Source organism: Bufo gargarizans, chromosome 4, assembly GCF_014858855.1.
Source record: "Bufo gargarizans isolate SCDJY-AF-19 chromosome 4, ASM1485885v1, whole genome shotgun sequence".
NCBI classification, from domain to species: Eukaryota; Metazoa; Chordata; class Amphibia; order Anura; family Bufonidae; genus Bufo; species Bufo gargarizans.
Genome location: NC_058083.1, coordinates 451,192,036 through 451,212,825, shown reverse-complemented (window position 1 = coordinate 451,212,825; position 20,790 = coordinate 451,192,036). Strand labels below are relative to the sequence as shown.

Here is a 20,790-nt window from a genome sequence, read left to right as displayed (position 1 = left end):
GTCACCTTCAAACGGATCCACTTACATTGTAACTCTGGACGGATCCGTTTGCCTCCGCACGGCCAGGCGGACACCTGAACGCTGCAAGCAGCGTTCAGGTGTCCGCCTGCTGAGCGGAGCGGAGGACAAACGGTGCCAGACTGATGCATTCTGAGCGGATCCGCATCCACTCAGAATGCATTAGGGCTGGACGGATCCGTTCAGGTCCGCTTGTGAGAGCCTTCAAACGGAACTCACAAGCGGAGCCCCGAACGCTAGTGTGAAAGTAGCCTTAAAGGGGTAGCCTTCTTGAGGATCCCCCTCTTCGAGCTAGAATGAGAACTCCTCTCACCTTTTTTAAAGGCTCTGCCCGTTCATATATTACATCGATGACCACTCGTCTGGATTGCCAACTCTACATTTCCCCTGCACCACCCTGTATTTTGTATGTGGTTCTTAGTAGCCTTGGTATAAATATTCATATATTCATGAGGCAACCCACCCACGCTCAGTCCTCAGAATAAATCATTTATTTATTATTTCCTGAAAATTGTACTAAAAAGACATAAAATGTCATTGAACACCCCCATGAGTTTATACTATAACCTGAGATTGATTATGACACAAAATTGCTATGTGTTAGACCCTCTTTAAACAAGCACTTCAAAAATGTTTGCCTATATAGTCTGGCATAGGCAATTAGGAAGAAACTCTTGTGTATGTGCCTTGTGTACACCTGTTTTAGTTGGTGTCATTCATGGGTTGTCTTCCATCTTGGTTCCTTCTTTCCCCTCTGATATGGTTCCTCTAATGAAGTCTACATTTCCCGTCATGCCTCTGGTTTGCCAGATACAGAGGTCGCGGAGTCTCATCCCACGACATTTGCTCTCCTCTGAGTTCTATCTAAGGGCAGTACATGACTCTGAACTGCTGTCCCCTAACTTACACTGCAGACTCCCAGTGTGTTCCTACGTGATGGCCTCCTGCTTCTAATAGGGTTCTCCCTGTCGGTACTTACAAGCAGGAGGCGGGTGACAGCAATGTGAAGCTGCATCTCCTAGGAATACACCAGAGATTCTGTACAGATGGTAGTTTTATAACTCTGCGACCGATGATTGTGTGGACTACTATTATATTACAGCTCTCCTGGTCAGAAATATAGGGAAGAAACTATATTTGCAGTAGTACATTTGAACGTAGGTTACATTCCACAACTGTGCAGAAATTGGACTTTCTGGCATATTTTCCTGACCATTCTCCATCCATGTGTGCATCCGTTTTCTGGCCGTTTGTCCAATTTTAATGCCAGTTTTGCATCCTAAAATATATATATATATATATATATATATATTTTTTTTTGCCTTCTACCCCTGCAGTGCCCTCTGTACACCCCACAGTACCCCTAGTATAATGCCACCTGTAGTGATCTGTGTCTGTAATGCCCCCCTTAGTAGACCCAGTATATATTACGCCCACACAATATTACGCCCCCAATAGTGCTCCCCTAGTATAAAATACCCCTCAACATTGCCACCTTGTGTATAAAGTCCCCCAACAGTGCCCCCTTTATATAAAGTACCCCCAACATACCCCAGTATAAATTAGGCATCAATTGCTGGGGCAAAAAAAACTAGAAGGACCTGACGTCCCCTAACATTCCTGTCTACACAGCCATTAAAACGGGCCCATTGATTTCAATAGGGTACATCTGGCCATGCAAACGGTCATAAAATAGGACATGTCCTATTTTTCTACGGCCACTATTGTGAACCTTCAGTGTATTTATCCATGTGCATAAGATATGGAAACCAAGCCTGCTATGAACTACCCCACTATCTCAAAATGAAGAAGAAGTCCCATGTTTTTTGTTCATAAAGATAACCTGAAAGTGCTTTTGGTTTTCAGACAATGCTGTATTTCAGTCTTCCATGCTTTGTCTTTTTGATTTCTTTCATTCTACCACACCAGATCTTTTAGGTTACCATGTGTGTGTATTACGGTGAAAGTGTTGGTAGCATGCCAGCAATACTTACTTTACGCTGGTACGAACAAGAGCATGGAGATCAATCATGGTTACGTCTAGTGGCCAGGCTAGTTGCTGGGCATCCATCCAAATGTCATTAGGAGTAACTACCAAGTTGACATTTGAGGAGATTATTCATGCTCTACTTGAGATACTCTAAGGGGCTCAGCAGTCAGTTCATCACCAGCCATTTCCATTTAAAGGCTTGTGCGTATATTATCCCTGCACCAGTCATTCTGGAACTGATATTATTACATTCATAGCTGGCACTGATATTATTACATTCATAGCTGGCACTGATATTATTACATTCATGGCTGGCACTGATATTATTACATTCATGGCTGGCACTGATATTATTACATTCATAGCTGGCACTGATATTATTACATTCATGGCTGGCACTGATATTATTACATTCATGGCTGGCACTGATATTATTACATTCATGGCTGGCACTGATATTATTACATTCATAGCTGGCACTGATATTAAGCAGGAATGATTTACACAGATGAGCTATTCTATATGAGGTCCTCTGTATGTGACCTGTTTAGATACCATCTAACAAGATAAATCATGGACATCTTGCATATGTTTTATAGCCACTTTCCATGGCCTCCATCTTCCCCAAAGACAACGTGCCAAGTTGTTGATATCCAGTGCAACCATGCGTCAGTTTTCGTGGCAGGTAATGTAAATTTTCCTGCACCGCTTTATTTTATATTTATATTTCCTTTAGTTTATGTAGGTGAGGAATTTTATTCATTGATGTCAGAGCTAATTTCAGAGATCACGATGCTCCACGCCAGGCTCTGTGCTGTGGTCTCCCTCCAGCTGTATTGTCTGTATTTGTTGTGCCCAATTTATTCTGTCACCATTTTATAGCATATTTCATCAAAGAACTCTTTATTTTAGAGCATATATAGTATGAGGATAATGTGGTACCTGAATCCACTTAGTGGCAGATCAGGAGTATTAGGAAGGGAAGGATGATTATGTGGGAGAATTGTGGAAATTGTGAACAGGTCTGAATACTTTCGGAATGCACTATATCAGATATTGAATGACACAATTTCTGGTTGTAATTACGTTGCAGGAAGATATAACAAATATTCACGGACTTTGCCCCAGACCCCTTGGGTTATCGATGGGGAGAGGAAGATGGAGTCTTCGGTGGAGGAGTTGATAACGGAACAGCTTATGGCCGTGTTTAAGGCTGACAGTAAGTGTGCAAGGAGTGTACACAGTCCTCTGTGAGCATGGTCCATTAACAGCATCAGGCAATGTTCACATCTGTGTTGGAGGTTCCGTTAAAAAAAAATTTGTGTAAAAGATGCGCCAACTGAGAAAGCAATTATCAGGAAGGATCCGTTCCATCCCTGTAATTGCCCACTCATTAGTGGAGGTAAGAACCGTATTTACATGCAGCAATCACCTCTATTGTATGGGCTACTGCCATCGCTCATCCTCATATGGCTTCATTGGTTCAGGGCAACAGGTCACTGCTTACGTGGCATAATCTGCTGCCCAGAAACAGTGATTCATCTGTCTGTATAAATATTGAATTCACCAGATGAATAAGCACTTCGCTCATTCACCGGGTGACCGACGGCACTTTTACACGGGCAAATGATTGGGAACAAGTGCTCATACTGGCGCTTGTTCACGCCCCAACAATCATCCGATGTATATCTGCCTTAAGTCACTGGGGTCCACATTGCAAGAAGTCCAACACCTGCATCGCAGTTTCCATTTATAACAGAAATCATAACACAGGTGTGAACAGAGATATAAAGGGGTTTTCCTGCCCTAAAGCAATTTTCGTTATAGCCCTGAAAGTGATTATCATAAAGACTAAAAGACACTCGCCTGTTCAGAGGTGCACCATTCCAGCACCGAGGGTTTCATCCCCACTCCTTCTGTTCCTCTGTGCTCCATCCATTGTCATATGCACTTCTACAGCCATACAGTGTCCTCAGCGGTGATGTGTCCCCAAGTGGCACGTGACCTCTGAGGCCAGGGAATGGTTTCAGAAGTACACATGATATTCTATGGAATGTCAAAGTGATCACTTTTTATGTCATGCTCACTCCCATGTCCATGATTCCTGGGTCCTCCGTCAGTCTCTGTTCACCGGCAACCGCAGTAACCTTAGTGATGTTGACACTTCACTGCTGCAGCCATTGATTGACTGCACTGGTCTCGTGTCTTGTCAATATATCTTCACTGGAGGCAGTTGAGTAGAGACTGGCGGAGACCCAGAGAGGGTCGGCATGGGAGCTACAGGGGATGGTTAAGGGGAGTCTTACTTTTTTTTGTTATTTCATAGCAATGCAAGCTCTTTGTAAAAAAATGTCCTGGGCTAGACAACCCCTTTAATTTAGGTGAAGGTTACGATCTAGGTCAGTTCGATTCTTCCTCTGACAATTGTTTGAGTCCTAAATGATAAAGGAGATTGTCTGCATGGTGTGTTTCAGGACAGTGTTGCTCGACCTGTTTCAGAGGGGATTTTACAGGTTTACATAAAAAAAAAACAGTATTTGTAAAAGTCTAAATATGCGTTCAATAATATTTTTTTAAATCCACTCTAGTGATAATTCTGTGTGAAGATTTATGCTGGGGCTACACAGCGACGTGTCAGAAAAGTTGTGCAAAAATATTTAAAAAAGTGACAGTCGCATACGACTTGCATTGTGGTCTGTGATAGCAGAGTTGCATGCAACCTGTGGCCAAACGTCCAACAGTGTTGGATTTCCTGAGATTATCCTGCGACAGCTGGGAAATATCGCTTGTCGCATCGTGACCCCCTTTTACAATCATTGGATGTGATGTTCATGCCATGGGACACATGTCGCCGTGTAGCCACAGCCTTAAAGGCTATGGACATATTCAGAGCAATTTTTACTTTCATTTTACTAATTTTTGAGCTAAAAATTATTTTTTAAGTTCTTTATAAAAAAAATCCAGCATGTGTGATACATGCAGTTAAAACATCAGTGTATTTGCAAACTGTTCCTACTGAGTTCCGTCAGCTGACGGCTTATGTGTCAATCTCCTGACCACATAAACACTCATTTAAGCCATATTATTATCAGTTTTATGAGGTCAGAAGATCAGCGATAAGGCTTCACATGAGCCGTCAGCTGAGGCACAGTCTGCAAATAGTATTGATTTAATCAGGTTGGAATTAAGATTTAACTTTATCAGTGGGAGTGGTCCTATTGTATCTCTTCAGCGCCTGTTTATAACCCTGTAAATCATGGGAAACAGGGTTCCGTTTTTCTTGGACTACCCAGAATAGCTTTTATCTGCTACATCGTCGATTTGGAAATAATACTTGAAGTCCCTGAAATTTTTCAATTTTTTTTAACCCCTTCCCACCCTGCACAGTGCTGTGTAATAGTAGCAATGTAATACTACAGTGCAGTTATCAGGACCTGTGCCAGTGCCATTGCCCCTTTGACGCTTCTTCCCATTATATATATTTTTTTAATAACCCTTACATGCGCCATTGTGGTACAGTGTAAGTGAATGGAGCGGGCTCACGAGGCCGCGATGACAAGGGAGCTACACAGAACAGCTAATCTATGGGGGTGCATGGTGTCGAACCTCTGCCGATCAGATACTGATGACTTATCCCAAGGATAGGCCATAACGTAACAAAGGCTGGACAACCCCTTTAATTGCAGTGCCAAGGAAAGAATTGCTAATGCAGTCTATTGTGGCAATGAGAATGCTTTACATAGGAATTATCTGAATCATTTTTATACTTTATTTTCTTTTTGTGTTTGTAAGGTTTCAACTTCTCATCTTCAGGAAGAGAGGACGTGGACGTCAGGACCCTTGGGAGAGGTTTGTACATATTAAAGGACACCTATCACGTCCGTGAAGCTGAATCTAACGAACTCTTTTGTCTTTAGGAAGGCCATTTACCATTGAAATTGTAAATCCTCACAGAGTCCAGTTCACTCAACAAGACATGAAAGATCTTCAGCAGGTGATTCTGCAGCAACTATTTAGCTGGTGTAATTTCTAGAAAATTAACTTTCAATGTTTGAAATAAGCATTCAACCTCTCAGTTGCTGTGGTCATTTGTGACTATGGCATCTGAGAGGCTTTTCCCTAGGAGCACTGCGCTCCTGGGCCAGAACGGCTTCCCCGCGCAGAGATCATGGGAGCAGTTCCTTGGTGCCAAATATTGTCTCTCAATATGAAACATACATTTTTAATTTCTAACATTCTTATTAATTTTAGGTGTCTTGTTTGATTGGAAATAATGTTTGCTTACCTGTTTAGGGGGTAAGCGAGGTCACCCATTCCTGAAGTGCTTTAGATGACGTGTCCTATGCGTCCACCATTCTGCCAGATGCACATGGTTAAACTTTTAATTCTGTCTTCGTGAACATGCTTAAGAACCGCAGGTGATACTTCTTCACAGCACTGTAGGGTTTGCCATTTCAGGTGAGTAGTACGCAATATGGCGAACCCTACAGCGATGTGGAGAAGTATCACCTGCGTGTTTCACAGAGACTGGGTTAAACGCTTAACCAAGTGCATCCAACAGCATGGTGGACACATCGAACACGTCAGGTAAAGCACTTTGGGAAACGCGGACCTTGCTTACCTCCTAAACCGGTAAAGATAGGTCAAAATCAATACTTTCAGTGCGTAAATTCTAGCCAAAATTGATATACCACATGACCCTCTTCCCATTGGAAAAACCTGAGCTGAAGTTAATGTGCCGGCGGAAAACGTTTCCACCACCAAATAATGCAGCTTCCCTCCTAATTGATACTTTCACATACTGGAAGTAAAATTTCAGTAAATTACACCATTTCTCAGGGTGCATCCAGACCTTTTGCCTCAGCCTGTATACCTACCAGTCTGGTGGCACGAAGTGTCAATCACTTATCAGCTTTACATAAATGAGCTATATTTTCCACCTACAGCTGTTGTGGCAATGGGTTATAAACCAATTTTAGGTATATTTGCAGTTCATTAAAGGGGAATTCTACCAAAACTACAGCAATATATTTGATTGATTAGGTTAATTTATTCAGGATCCTCATCACGGTCGTAAGTATTGATGACCCTTTGGCGCTGTTTGTCCTTTTCCCCATAAATTTAAAGGAAATCTGTCTGGTTTCCCTTAATACTATTAGATACAGTATTGCTAAGCGACATGGGCATGCTCAACCCCCATAAAGTCCTACTGGAATACATTGACAGGACTTGTGAGCTCCACGCACATAATGGAGAGGACCTTGTGAGCACAAGCTCAGAGGTCCTGTCAATGTATACTAGTGGTGGTTTGCAGGGGCATCTGGAGAAGTATGCACGCATAAGTTAGCAATCGGGACTCTGTTCATCTAAGGACTCTTGCACACAAACGTATTTTGTTTCCATGTCCGTTCCGTTATTTTTTTGCGGACCGTATACGTAACTATTCATTTCAATGGGTCTGCAAAAAAAAACTGAAGATACTCCGTGTGCATGTCCTATTATTGTCTGCATTACGGTCAAGGATATTACTGTTCTATTAGGGGCCAGCTGTTCCGGACCGCAAAATACGGAATGCACATGGACGTCATCCGTATTTTTTGCGGACCGCAAAATACCTACGTTCGTGTGCAAGAGGCCTAATAGTGCTCCGGGGACGTAAACGACTCGCTTTAAAACATCCCATACATGTATGTATTAGTGAAAGGACGAACCAATTGGCTGAATATGTACTCCAGCGAATGAGGGCACTCTAAGAAAGCATCAGGACTAGTACATGGTGTTGAATGTTTTGTATCTATGCACTTCATTACATTAGAACACATTTAGATTCCTCATGCTTTAGCATCTTGGTTTTATTACAGTTTCCTTCCTCTTTGAGTCATTGTGTAACCTGTATCAGACATGATTATTTGCAAGGCAGTAGCAGACATTTGCAAATCGAAATCTAAGATGGAAAAATATGTCAAATTATTTTATATGCTGTGATTTGCATTCAGTTACCTGTTTATTAATCAAATCCTCCTTTTCACTGAGATATCATGACACGGGGCAAGCATATTACGCCCTACCTGTTCTTAATGTATGAGCTGATTATCTTTTGTGCGCACCTACTCTGCCCAAATTAACGTTATAAAATATCAGGTCTATCATACAAATTAACATCGGCTGCTTTTGTCGGGACCGGATCACTATCTAATGTGTCCCGACTTTCCCCCCGTGGGAAAAGAAAGACCGGACTGATGAAGTTCAGCATGTCCTGTCCACAGCCGGAGATGTTTGGCAGTGCTTCCTCCCCTCCCCAGTGAAAAGACTTGTACACTTGGTTGAGCCCAGTGTGCATGTGTGTATGGGGTGTCTGACTGAAAGCTGTATAAAGTGGATGGCCATCCTAAACATGCAGTACAATAAAGACGCTAAGGTTTACTGGTGGAACGATGGTGCAACAAATAAAACCGCTTTACATATGGTGCACTGAAAACCTTATTTACATAAAAAGAAACCAAGTTTGTTTCGGGGCGCCTCCCCTACATGACGTTATGCTTACTTTTGATTTTGGAGGTGACAGATTCGCTTTAAGGCCCCTTGCAGACGAGGGATACTGATTAGGTCCGGATGCGTTCAGGAAAACTCGCACCATTTCGCAAGCAAGTTCAGTCAGTTTATTTGCGATTGCGTTCAGTTGTTCAGTTTTCATCGTGCAGGTGAAATGCACATTGATGCGTTTTTTTCACGCATGTGATAAAAAACGGAAGGTTTACAAACAACATCTCTTAGCAACCATCCGTGAAAAAGGTATCGCATCCGCACTTGCTTGCGATTTTCATGCAGTCCTATTCTTTTCTATGGGGCCTGCTTTGCATGAAAAACGCAGAATATAGAACATGCTGCGATTTTTCACGCGACGCAGAAGTGATGCGTGAAAAACATTGCTCATGTGCACAGACCCATTGAAATGAATGGGTCTGGATTCAGTGCAAGCACAATGCGTTCACATAACGCATTGAATCCGCGCGGAATAATCGCTCGTGTGAAAGGGGCCTAACACGCTTTGTCACTCTTCAGTGTGGCTAAATACCGCATGCAATATTTAAAAGTGCCAACTACAAAAGGTGGTGGTCTAAGCAGTGTGGTGAATGTCTTGCTAAGGGCTCTTTCACACCTGCGTTATAGTCTTCCGGCATAGAGTCGTCGGGGCTCTATGCCGGAAGAATCCTGATCAGTTTTATCCTAATGCATTCTGAATGGAGTGAAATCCGTTCAGGATGCATCAGGATGTCTTCAGTTCCGGAACGGAACGTATTTTGGCCGGAGAAAATACCGCAGCATGCTGCGCTTTTTGCTCCGGCCAAAAAAACTGAAGACTTGCCGCAAGGCCGGTTCCGGAATTAATGCCCATTGAAAGGCATTGATCCGGATCCGGCCTTAAGCTAAACGTCGTTTCGGCGCATTGCCGGATCCGACGTTTAACTTTTTTAGAGTGGTTACCATGGCTGCCGGGACGCTAAAGTCCTGGCAGCCATGGTAAAGTGTAGTGGGGAGCGGGGGAGCAGCATACTTACCATCCGTGCGGCTCCAGGGTGACGTCAGGGTGCCCCAGGCGCATGGATGACGTGATCGCATGGCACGTCATCCATGCGCCTGGAGCGCCCCGGGAGCCGCACGGATGGTAAGTATACCGCTCCTACTATGGCAACCAGGACTTTAATAGCGTCCTGGCTGCCATAGTAACACTGAAAGCATTTTGAAGACGGATCCGTCTTCAAATGCTTTCAGTACACTTGCGTTTTTCCGGATCCGGCGTGTAATTCCGGCAAGTGGAGTACACGGCGGATCCGGACAACGCAAGTGTGAAAGAGGCCTTAGCCTTTTCTTAAAAGTTCTGAAAATGAGTAAAATGTAAGGTTAGATTGGTAAAGTGAACGATTCAGGCCCTTGAACTTCAGATTCCCTTGAACTGGATCTTCTCACGCCATAGTAGATTCCTCAACCAGTCCAAAAGTTGGTGAGATGTCTGCCTATCCACAGTAAAGGCTAGGATACCGTACACATTTACACTCAGTAAATTCATTAAAATGATGGTGTAAAAAAAAAATTCATCGTGCCGGTATTAGTGGGTAATAGAGGATCACTTTTCAGGACCTTCTCAGGTTTCCTAATTCAAGTAAATACTAGTATTCTAAGAGCATCAGAACCTGTTTGTCACGTTTCCATAAGGCATAAAACCAACACAAAGCATGTATAAAAGAAGCACTAACGGGCTGATATGTATGCTAGTCTGTGCATGTTCGGGGAGTGCGGAAACCAACTAAGGCTAGGTTCACATCTCCGCCGTGTACTCTGGTAGTCTGTTCCAACATAGCCGGTCACTGCCAGGCACTGCTGGATCACCAGTGATTATAAATAGATCCAGAGGGATTTATGCCAGATTTCTCCTGGAAACCTGCCTGATTCCATTATAGTCAATAGGTATCTGGTGGAGTGCAGATATGCCGTATACAGTGTACTTGCCACTACCGGAGTACACATTGGAGATGTGAAGGTAGCCTAAGATTAGGATAAAGACTGACATACTGCAGCTTAACTCCCACTTAAGTGAATGAGGGCTGACCTATCCAAAGCAGGGTCAGCACTCTGAATAAGAACTGTTTGAAGGGTACAGAGTATCACAGGGGGGGGGTTACAGACTTGTAGTATTATGTTTGTTGAGGATTTGTCTGTCTTTTTCATATTGCAGAAAATAAACATCAGTGACAAAATCAAAGTCCGGGACTTGCAGATTGTTTCTAGGTAAGAATTTGTGCCAGATTTCCAAGGAAAATTTGTCTGGCAAACATTTGGCACCATTTTCATCATCTTTAAAGATGTAAAATCATCACAAAACTTACCTGCCATAATGCCTCTGATTCCAAGTGATATCCCTCGCAGTAAGGAGAACGGGCGTGTATATAAAATGGCATTTACACTGTTTATTTTATTAACTGTCCCCAATAACAGTGACCTCCACAGCACTCTGCCTATTTAACTGTGACCTCTACAGTGTCACATCCTCCTTAACAGTACCCTCCACACCACCCTCCCCCTTAACAGTGAACTCCACAGCACCACGCCTCCTTAATAGTGACCCCCCCACAGCACCACACCTCCTTAACAGTTACCTTCACAGCACCACACCTCCTTAACAGTGACCTTCACAGCGCCTCACCCCCTTAACAGTGATCTCCACAGCACCACACCTCCTTAACGGTGATCTCTACAGCACTACACCCCTTTAACAGTGACCTTCACAGCACCACACCTCCTTAACGGTGATCTCCACAACAGCACACCCCCTTAATAGTGACCTCCACAGTACACCACCCCTCAACATTGACCTCCACAGCACCTCGCCCCCTTAATAGTGAACTTCATAGCGCCTTGTTCCCCATAACCTCCACTGCACTATGCCCCTTAATGGTGAGGAAAAATGGCTAAGTTGTTATGGAAACCGGGTGTAAAACTGTGTATGTCAAGGCTGAAGGATCTGCGGGCATCTATTGGTTAATAAGGGTCATGTGACTGTGTGCATGGCATTTAGGATATTAGTGAAGAACCTGCAAGCTCCTATTGGTTAATACATTTTTTGGGGGTGTCTCAGGAACGGCATTTCCTAGAGAACTGAGATTTGTACGATAACATTCTCGGACACCGGATGTACCTATTTGGTGTCCAATGGTTCGGGTGTTTGGATGCCTATAGAGGACAGATGGACAGACAGACGCACATTGATTTTTAGAATATAGATATATAACGATGTGTATTAAATGTGTATAACAAGTATTAAATGTGTATTTAAATTTAAGGGAGGCAGTGGCACATATGAAAGAAGGTGAAGAAGAGAAGACCAAGTGCTACAATGCACTCATCTGGACTGAAAAGTCCATAAGGAAAGAAGACCTAGAATTTCTCACTGACATGAAGGTTTGTTTCATCCTTAGTATTGTGTACTAGCTGTAGATTCCTGGCCTAGAAGATGGAATTTGTAGTTCTGTAGTGCCTGGGCATATCTAGAGGTTCTAGGCAGCAGAGCTTATTACATAGATGTTATAATGGTGTTTTTTCACATCTTTCAGATATACAAGGTCAAAGCATCCACTCATGATACTTGGCTGACCCCAGGTCAATATATAGAAAAGGTGGGCAGTATATTAGCTATACATGGTTGAGACATGGGTAGTATACCATAAATTAACCACGTCGTAATAAACCACAAAAAAAACCTGAATGCCTCAGGTTAAGCATGTCCAAGTAAGGACTGGGAACAATGTTAAAGAGAGTATCCTCAAGTAAGAGCACCGAGGAAGTGTCCCAAGACAGAACGGGGTGGGAAAAGAAGACCATGTAAAAGAGGACGTCATGAGGATTATAGAAAGTGATGGGTAGTGGCAGTAGTTATTTGAGGCCAATGTTGGAAATAGTTTGAAAGAAACATTTTAAGCATATGACTTGTGTTATTAAAGGGGTTCTGCAATTTGTTTAAACTGATGATCTATCCTCTGGATAGATCATCAGCATCTGATCGGCGGGGGTCCGACACCCGGGACCCCTGCCGATCGAGCTGTTTGGGAAGGTAGCGGCGCTCCAGCAGCTCCGCGGCCTTCTCACTGTTTACCGCTGGCCCAGTGACGTCACGACTAGTGTCAACTTGCCTGGGCAGGGCTTAGCCGTGCCCAGGCAAGTCAATACAAGTCGTGACGTCACTGGGTAAGCGGTAAACAGTGAGAAGGCCTTCTCAAACAGCTGATCGGCGGGGGTCCTGGGTGTCGGACCCCCCACCGATCAGATGCTGATGATCTATCCAATTGATAGATCATCAGTTTAAACAAAGTGCAGAATCCCTTTAACCTTAAAGAGAACCCATTACCTCTCCTGACATGTCTGTTTCAGTAATTACTTGCATTCCCAATGTAATAACAATCTACATCTCTGTGATGTATCATTCGTGTACAGTATTATTCCTGCTAGAAGTTATAAATGAATTACTAGCCGTTTGCAATAAAGATCCAGATGGGTGTTACCAGTTGGGAGTATGTCACTGCACAGTCTGACACTATCCAATCAGTGCTGCTAGTGTTAGACGTTGCAGGCAGGGCTGTGGAGTCGGTAGATAAATGCTCCGACTCCTCAGTTTTTGGTACTTCCGACGCCCCGACTCTGACTCCTCTGTATTTAATATGCAAATGTATTTTATACATTCCTTGTAGGAAAGAAAGGCAACATACGGCTGTTCCACCAAGTTCTTCTAAGCTCTTCTAGCACAGAGAGGTAGTTGGGCAGAAGCTGCTGCCTTCTCCTTTGTGTGCTGATCTTCTGCTGAAGATAGGGCAGTGGGAGGATCCAGGAAGGGGCATTTATTTTAAAACATGATTTCCCTAGTAGAATCCCATAGTCATGTTTAAAGTTTAAGCTAACAATCTGAGTTTACAAGTTTTTATAGCCTTAGCTGAATGACAGCAGTTTTTCCAATGGTTTACAGCTTCAGCTCCATTCCCTTCACTTATACAAGTGTCTCTAGTCCTGCAAAAAAACATATTTACTAATCAGTTATCAGTGAGAGGCGAGGTTAACCATGGGCGTTGCGTTCCCTGTAACAGCGGAACACAACACAATGGAAAGTATAAGTATTGCCGATCCTTAACTGTGCGTTGCATGCCATATAGTGAAGCATATGTAAAGCATGCTTCTTCACGGTCACTTAACGTGTTCGTTTTGCGGTAACGTGACGCACTGCATGCATTGGCCTTTATTCTTACAGTAGAGAAGTAATTAATTAGAACTTTTTGTGAATTGGGACATTTAAACTTGCTTTTTTAAAACTTTATTCCAATTTAAATTTAGTCGAAGTCGGTTCATTTTTGCTGACTCTGACTCCAGGTGCCCAAAATTGCCTCCGACTCCTCGACTCCGACTCCACAGCCCTGGTTGCAGGGACACCCCTGACTGGGCCCTTCAGGGCAAACTGCTGGTAATTCATTCATAACTTCTAGGAATCGTAAAAGGATGGCTCCCTAAGAATAGATGTTCCAGAATTATTACATGTGGGATATAAGGAACTGCTAAAGCGGACATGTCAGGAGAGGGTACAGGTCCTCTTTAAATAGCAATATTGTAAAGTTTCCTTTACAGTAGATCCATACTGTATTGATTGCAACTGTGCTCTATGTCTCCTACAGGAGTTGAAGATCATACAAAAAACTCCTCTCAGAGTCCTCCACAGGCGACCGCTGGCTGCTCGATGCAGAATAATACACACTATGAAAGCAGAGTATGGGGACGAACACCATTTTCGCCTGTATTTGAATACACAAGCTGGGACGTATCCTTCTTCCACCATTGCAGCAGTATAATATAAACCTAGCAGAAGTGATCTATGATGGATCTCTTAGGTTAGATGTGTTGCTTTCCTGGAAAGGAACAGGAATCTAGAACTGTCTAACTGGATCCTAGATACGAAGGATACATTCACACAACACCATCAAACAGCCATTTTAAGAATCATTGCAGTCTATGTTTCTGTTCACATGGCTGTTCTTTTAATGGGCCATGAATAATGGACATAAAAAAATAGGGCATGTCCTATATTACCCATTTTCACAGATGAGCAGCACTCATACAATTCAAGGGGGCTATTTTCATGACAGTTTTTCAGAAAGGCATCCATGAAACAATGGCTTTGAAAAATGGACTGTTATGCCATTTTACTTTAGTTTTTTTATTGTCATGTGAATTTTGCCTTATTTATAAGTCAAAAAATTCCTTCCTGACTTGAATTTGATAATTTTTGTCATCTCCAGTCATTTAGTAACTGTAACTTGTAACAATGAAATGCTTGAGATGCATCCAAGACCCTTTTAAACACTTTCAGAGAGTTCACAACTTTTTCTGATGGAGATATTTATATTCTTACTGCTCTTACAGTAAAGACTCCCCTTCTTTCTTCATGTAGAAACCATCTTTCCTGTAGAATCAGTGGATTCCCACTTTGTAGTTCTGGATACAAATAGAAGGATCTCTTTATGGACCTCCAGATAGGTCATCAATATGAGATAGTTGGGGGTGTGACACCCTCACGATCAGCTGGAAACTAAACAGTGGACGAAGCCGGAAGCAGGCTTAGTGGTCCTGCAGATGTACTACAGCTCAGCTCCCATTCACTTGAAAAAAATAGTTAGGTCCAGAAATATTTGGACAGTGAGACAATCTTTATGATTTAGGCTCTGCATGCCACCACATTGGATTTGAAATGAAATAATTGAGACGCAACTGAAGTGTAGACTTTCAGGTTTAATTCAAGGAGTCAAACAAAAATATCCTGTGAAACGTTTAGCAATTGCAACCGTTTTTCTACAAAGCTTCCTAATTTGAGGGGCTCAAAAGTAATTTGACAAATTAGCATTACCATAAATGTTCATTTTTAATACTTTGTAGATGATCCTTTGCAGACATGACTGACTGAAGTCTGGAACCCATGGACATCACCAAAACACTGGGTTTCATCCTTTGGGATGCTCTGGCTGGCCTTTACTGCAGCTTTCCTCAGCTTGTTTGTGGGTCTTTATACCTTAAGCATTTGAAAGCTCTTTTTTTTTTTTTTTTTACCAGTATGTGCCAAGCTGTTGATTTGGCGACTCCTAACATTTCCTCTATCTCTCTGATGGATTTCTTCTTTTTTTTTTTCAGCCTCATAATGCTCTGTTTCACTTCTATTGAGAGCTCCTATGACTGCATGTCCTGGGTTCACAATACACATTATATATATATATAAAATGTTGCAACTTATCTACTTTATTAAGGATTATTCATGAAGTACTGTATATTCCCCAGGTTAAGGAGACTTTATTCTTGTCAAGTGTCAGTTCTTTTTTGAGCGATGGTTTTGTTTGGTATTTCTTCTCACAGACAAGCTAGTATTACTGGGCCTACATGACAAGTGACATGCAATTTCCAAAGTGGCCTTAGGAACTCATGAATGATGCAGTGCATGCCACCGCCACGCGTCAGATGCACTCCAATAAATGAATAGCAGTCTTACACTATTGTAGATGTAGCTCTGGCTTTAGTGAGACATGAATCAGTACTTACATTTACATGAGGAAGAAGTCAGCAGTAAAAGGGAAGGTGGAAAAAGAGGTCAATGGTGGTGTAACAGTTGTACTTCAGGAATAACCAGGTAAACTACAAAGGACATTCCACTGCTTGAAAAAGAAAAAAATAATGCAAAAAATAAAAGATTACGTTGAGTTTCAGTGCTTATTCCAGAAAGCTGATGTAACAGAGATAACCTAAACCAACCAGTTTTTTTTTTTATATACAGTAGAACAGGAACGTGTAACCCTTTTAACAAGGCAGCCATCATAATGATGCATGTCAAAGCCTCATATGGCTTCATCAGGGATACCTTCTGTTTCTTAAAGACTCCCTGCCCAATTAGGGTATATAGATGTTCTATAGGGGACTGCCCTCTCTGAGCCTGCAGTGTTGGACTCAACTGTCCATGTATGCTATATTATAGATTTGATCTGACTAAAATAACTGAAACAAAATGTGGATAGAATGATGACATCAAAGGACTATGCTCATTAATGTGACTAGCCAATTCACACATTATCCCTGTGTGGACCACAAGTCAATCTCTCTATGTGAATATCATATGCTTCTGTAGAAAGACTTGTGACCCACACAGCAGACGCTGTAGGATTTGTGCAGTCAGCGTGGGGGTCAGTAACAGTGTGTTAAATTCTGCAGTATATCGGCCAATAAGCTGAGTGATTGCACTGCCCTAATCCTTATGGGGACAATAATTGCAACAAAAAAAAAAAAGAGAACAAAAGAACTAAATGCTTCTTTAACCTATTCTGGACTCCAGAGCACCCATAGACTTTGTCTCTCCTGAACGTCCTTGCAGAGATCGCAGCTGCATACTAATAGTGAAGGTGTAGTGGGAACTGTGCTCCCCATAGATGAGGCAGGGATGTTTTTTTTTTTGTTTGTTTTTTTTTAACTGACCCTGCCATTGAGGTATACACACCGCTTAATGAGTGCTGTATATAACGAAAAGGCAGTGGCAATACCGCTTCCTGCCTTGGTTCCAATGATGATGTGATTGCCAGGGACTAGGTAACTGCACAGACTGCTGGGTACCTGACCAGATCAGTTCTGCAGTAAGGTTCAACAGCCTTGTTAAAGCATATTCAGCAGCTGTATTCCCCCCATAACTGCTAATATTTTAGACCCTGTCACAAGAGAAACCAGCAATTAAACACAATGTACTGTTATAACGCCCCCTTCCCCCCCCCCCCAAAGGTCTGGTATGAAGTTATGGGGGGCACAAAGTGTAAATAATATAATAAAGACAAAAAAAATGATAATAATAGAATGCCACCACAACCCTGTCCACCGTAAACTATATATACCCATGTCATAACAACTGCTATGGAACGGGGACAAAATGTTAAAAATGTACATTAGTTGTACTTTGTGCTATATAAAAATTGGATTTTTTTACGTAAAATCCCTTTCTCGTTGAATTCATTGGGGGACACAGCACCATGGGTATATGCCCAGCTACAACTAGGAGGGGACACTATATAGCAAAAAGGTTGGCTTCGCCCTGGTGGGCTATACCCTCTCCACAGCCCCTAAGCTAATCAGTTTGTACCAATAGCAGTAGGAGAGAGAAACAAAAGCGAAGAATCAACATGTCCTGGACCGAGGAAAGAAACGAAAACAGCAGCCCAGTGACTAATTAAAACAAGGGTTGGGATCTGTGTTCCCCAATGAATTGAACAAGAAAGGGATTTTACGGTAAGCACAAAAATCAAATTTTCTCGTTAATGTCATTGAGGGACACAGCACCATGGGATGTCCCAAAGCAGTCCCCGAGGGTGGGAAGGAAATCTCATGCAAAAAGTTGGATGCACAGGAGCTGGAGAACCCTGTGACCCAACAGGACCAGGAGAGGCCATAGCATGAAATGGTTCCAAAGAAAAGGAAAAATATGGGAGACTGTCAGGATTCCAAGGACAAGTGTCTGGGAAACAAGGCCTGCAAGTAGACAACTAGAGAGCCTGAGGAAGGATCCGGAAAACCAGGGCTCTCCCTGAAGAAACAGGAGAGCAGCACAGCAACATCTGTTGTTAAAGACCTAGCACTCTGCATATAGAAGGATGTCAAGGAGGAGAATCCAAAAGAGGACAGACCCAAAATGAAAAAATAGACTATGAGGGTGCCTGGCAGGAGAGAAAATGCCTGGAAAAAGGACGGAAGCAGTCCTTAACCAAGGAAAAAAATTCCTGGAAACAGGCTAAAAGACCCTGTGGACCACCCCTTGGCAAAAGGAAGGCGATTCAGAAGGCCTGGAAGCAAAGGGACCCAACCAGTAATAGGACCCAGCAAGGAAAAACCCTAAATTGTCTCGGTACCAAAAACCTGTCCGTGGCCAACCCATGTTAAGACCAGGGTAGAGAGGCAACAAGGAAGCACTGGAGGATAAACGATTGAGAGAAATCATACAAGGACTCATCATGGGAAGGCAGCAACCCTCCTTCCACAGCAAGGCAGGAGGGAAAAGAGAAACGCCTTATGAGAAGGTGGAAACTCCATCCTGCTAGAGAAAGCAGCCAACCCCTGGGGGAGGAGGGGGTCCTAGGTAATGGCCAGGAGAAGGGAACGTAAAGACTTGCTTCCTATAAAAAAGGAGGCGAGGATCAAGCCTCTAAAAAACTAACAAAATATTGCTGTGAAATGTAAGACCAGAGATATCCCTGGCCACATCAAGTCTCAGAGAAATGGAAACCAGTAGCAGGCCCTGGTAATACAAGCGGAGACACACTTGTCTGAGAGATATTGGAGTAGGAGGGGGAGGACTCCAAACAGCCTAAAGAGGAACAGTTCTCAAAACGAGGGAAAGCTCCATCTCAGAAGTGACCAATACGATGTAAATTGCAAACCGTAGCAATAAACTCCCAGGTACTTGACCTGGGGAACGGGAAGAGAGGATAGAATCTCAAGAGCGCAACAAGCCTATGGGGACCCAGGAGGGAAAAGAACCAAACCGGGCCCAAAGAGGCAGCTGTCATACAGCGCATGTGCGGTCAGAGATGCTGTGAGTAGCTTTGCTAGAGGGAACCGGCCAGCTAGATGGTGGAAGAATCATTGGGGCATGGACTCTGAGTGGGATTACCCAGTCAGAGGCTCAAGAAGGGTCCACAGAACTGGACCACCTGAGGACAACAATAGCCAGAAAATCAAGGGAAAACAAAATGTATCCACCCTAGGGAAAAAAAACATTGGCCATGGTTAACCAACCCTCCCAAGTGTAGTGACTAGCAATTAGGGCTGCACAATATGGGAATTTTGTGCGATTGCGATTAGGGCCCTAAAAATTGCAATAACTATATGCAATGCGATATTTTAAGGGAATTGTGCTAGAGGTCTATTTGCTTGGATTTTCGCATATGAGCCGCTGATGCGGCTGGGTATGACATAGTTATGGAGGATCTGTGGATAACTCACTGTTATGTGGGGGATCTGTGGATGACGCTGTTATGTGGGGGATCTGTGGATGACGCTGTTATGTGGGGGATCTGTGGATGATGCTGTTATGTGGGGGATCTGTGGATGACTCTGTCATGTGGGGGATCTGTGGATGACGCTGTTATGTGGGGATCTGTGGATGACGCTGTTATGGGGGAATCTCTGGAGGACGCTGTTATGGGGGAATCTGTGGAGGACGCTGTTATGGGGGAATCTGTGGAGGACGCTGTTATGTGGGGGATCTGTGGAGGACGCTGTTATGTGGGGGATCTGTGGAGGACGCTGTTATGTGGGGGATCTGTGGAGGACGCTGTTATGTGGGGGATCTGTGGAGGACGCTGTTATGTGGGGGATCTGTGGAGGACGCTGTTATGTGGGGGATCTGTGGATGACGCTGTTATGTGGGGGATCTGTGGATGACGCTGTTATGTGGGGGATCTGTGGATGACGCTGTTATGTGGGGGATCTGTGGATGACGCTGTTATGTGGGGGATCTGTGGAGGACGCTGTTATGGGGGAATCTGTGGAGGACGCTGTTATGGGGGAATCTGTGGAGGACGCTGTTATGGGGGAATCTGTGGAGGACGCTGTTATGGGGGAATCTGTGGATGACGCTGTTATGTGGGGGCTCTGTGGAGGACGCTGTTATGGGGGAATCTGTGGAGGACGCTGTTATGGGGGAATCTGTGGAGGATGCTGTTATGGGGGAATCTGTGGAGGACGCTGTTATGTGGGGAATCTGTGGAGGACGCTGTTATGTGGGGAATCTGTGGAGGACGCTGTTATGGGGGAATCTGTGGAGGAAGCTGTTATGGGGGAATCTGTGGAGGACGCTGTTATGGGGGATGTGTGCTATGACACATAGGGCCATGAGGGGGGCCAGCATAAGACACACATATAACATCTTATGCTGGTCCCCCTCATGGCCCTATGTGTCCTATCATGTGTCCTAAACTGTGCACATAACTGGCTTTGTGTGTAAAGTATTTTACTCCTGTGTGAAACAAGCTCTCTCCTATTGATAAAATAGCCAGCCTCTGTACTCTGTCACAGTACTATGAATGCACTGCAGCGAGCTGGCCGACCGGCGCATGACTGACGTCACTTAGTAACGCTCATCCCACTTCAGGAAGCAGGAGCGTTACTAAGTGACGTCAGTCACGCGCCGGCCGGCCTGCTCATTGCCGTTCGCTGCAGTGCATTCATCGTAA

General features: G+C 43.6%; 1 protein-coding gene across 2 annotated transcripts in view; it reads left to right on the top strand.

Moving 5' to 3' along the window:
• The window catches only part of PUS10 (pseudouridine synthase 10), a 124,383-nt gene that overhangs the window by 91,531 nt on the left and 12,062 nt on the right, over positions 1 to 20,790 (top strand). The window contains exons 10-17 of one of the 2 annotated variants that reach the window (XM_044290577.1): positions 2,608 to 2,693; positions 3,102 to 3,227; positions 5,801 to 5,857; positions 5,926 to 6,002; positions 10,743 to 10,795; positions 11,848 to 11,965; positions 12,118 to 12,180; positions 14,218 to 14,360. In XM_044290577.1, the coding sequence (XP_044146512.1) occupies positions 2,608 to 2,693; positions 3,102 to 3,227; positions 5,801 to 5,857; positions 5,926 to 6,002; positions 10,743 to 10,795; positions 11,848 to 11,965; positions 12,118 to 12,180; positions 14,218 to 14,360 (723 nt within the window). The remainder of the gene's footprint in view (positions 1 to 2,607; positions 2,694 to 3,101; positions 3,228 to 5,800; positions 5,858 to 5,925; positions 6,003 to 10,742; positions 10,796 to 11,847; positions 11,966 to 12,117; positions 12,181 to 14,217; positions 14,361 to 20,790) is intronic. The other variant, XM_044290578.1, reaches the window with a different exon arrangement.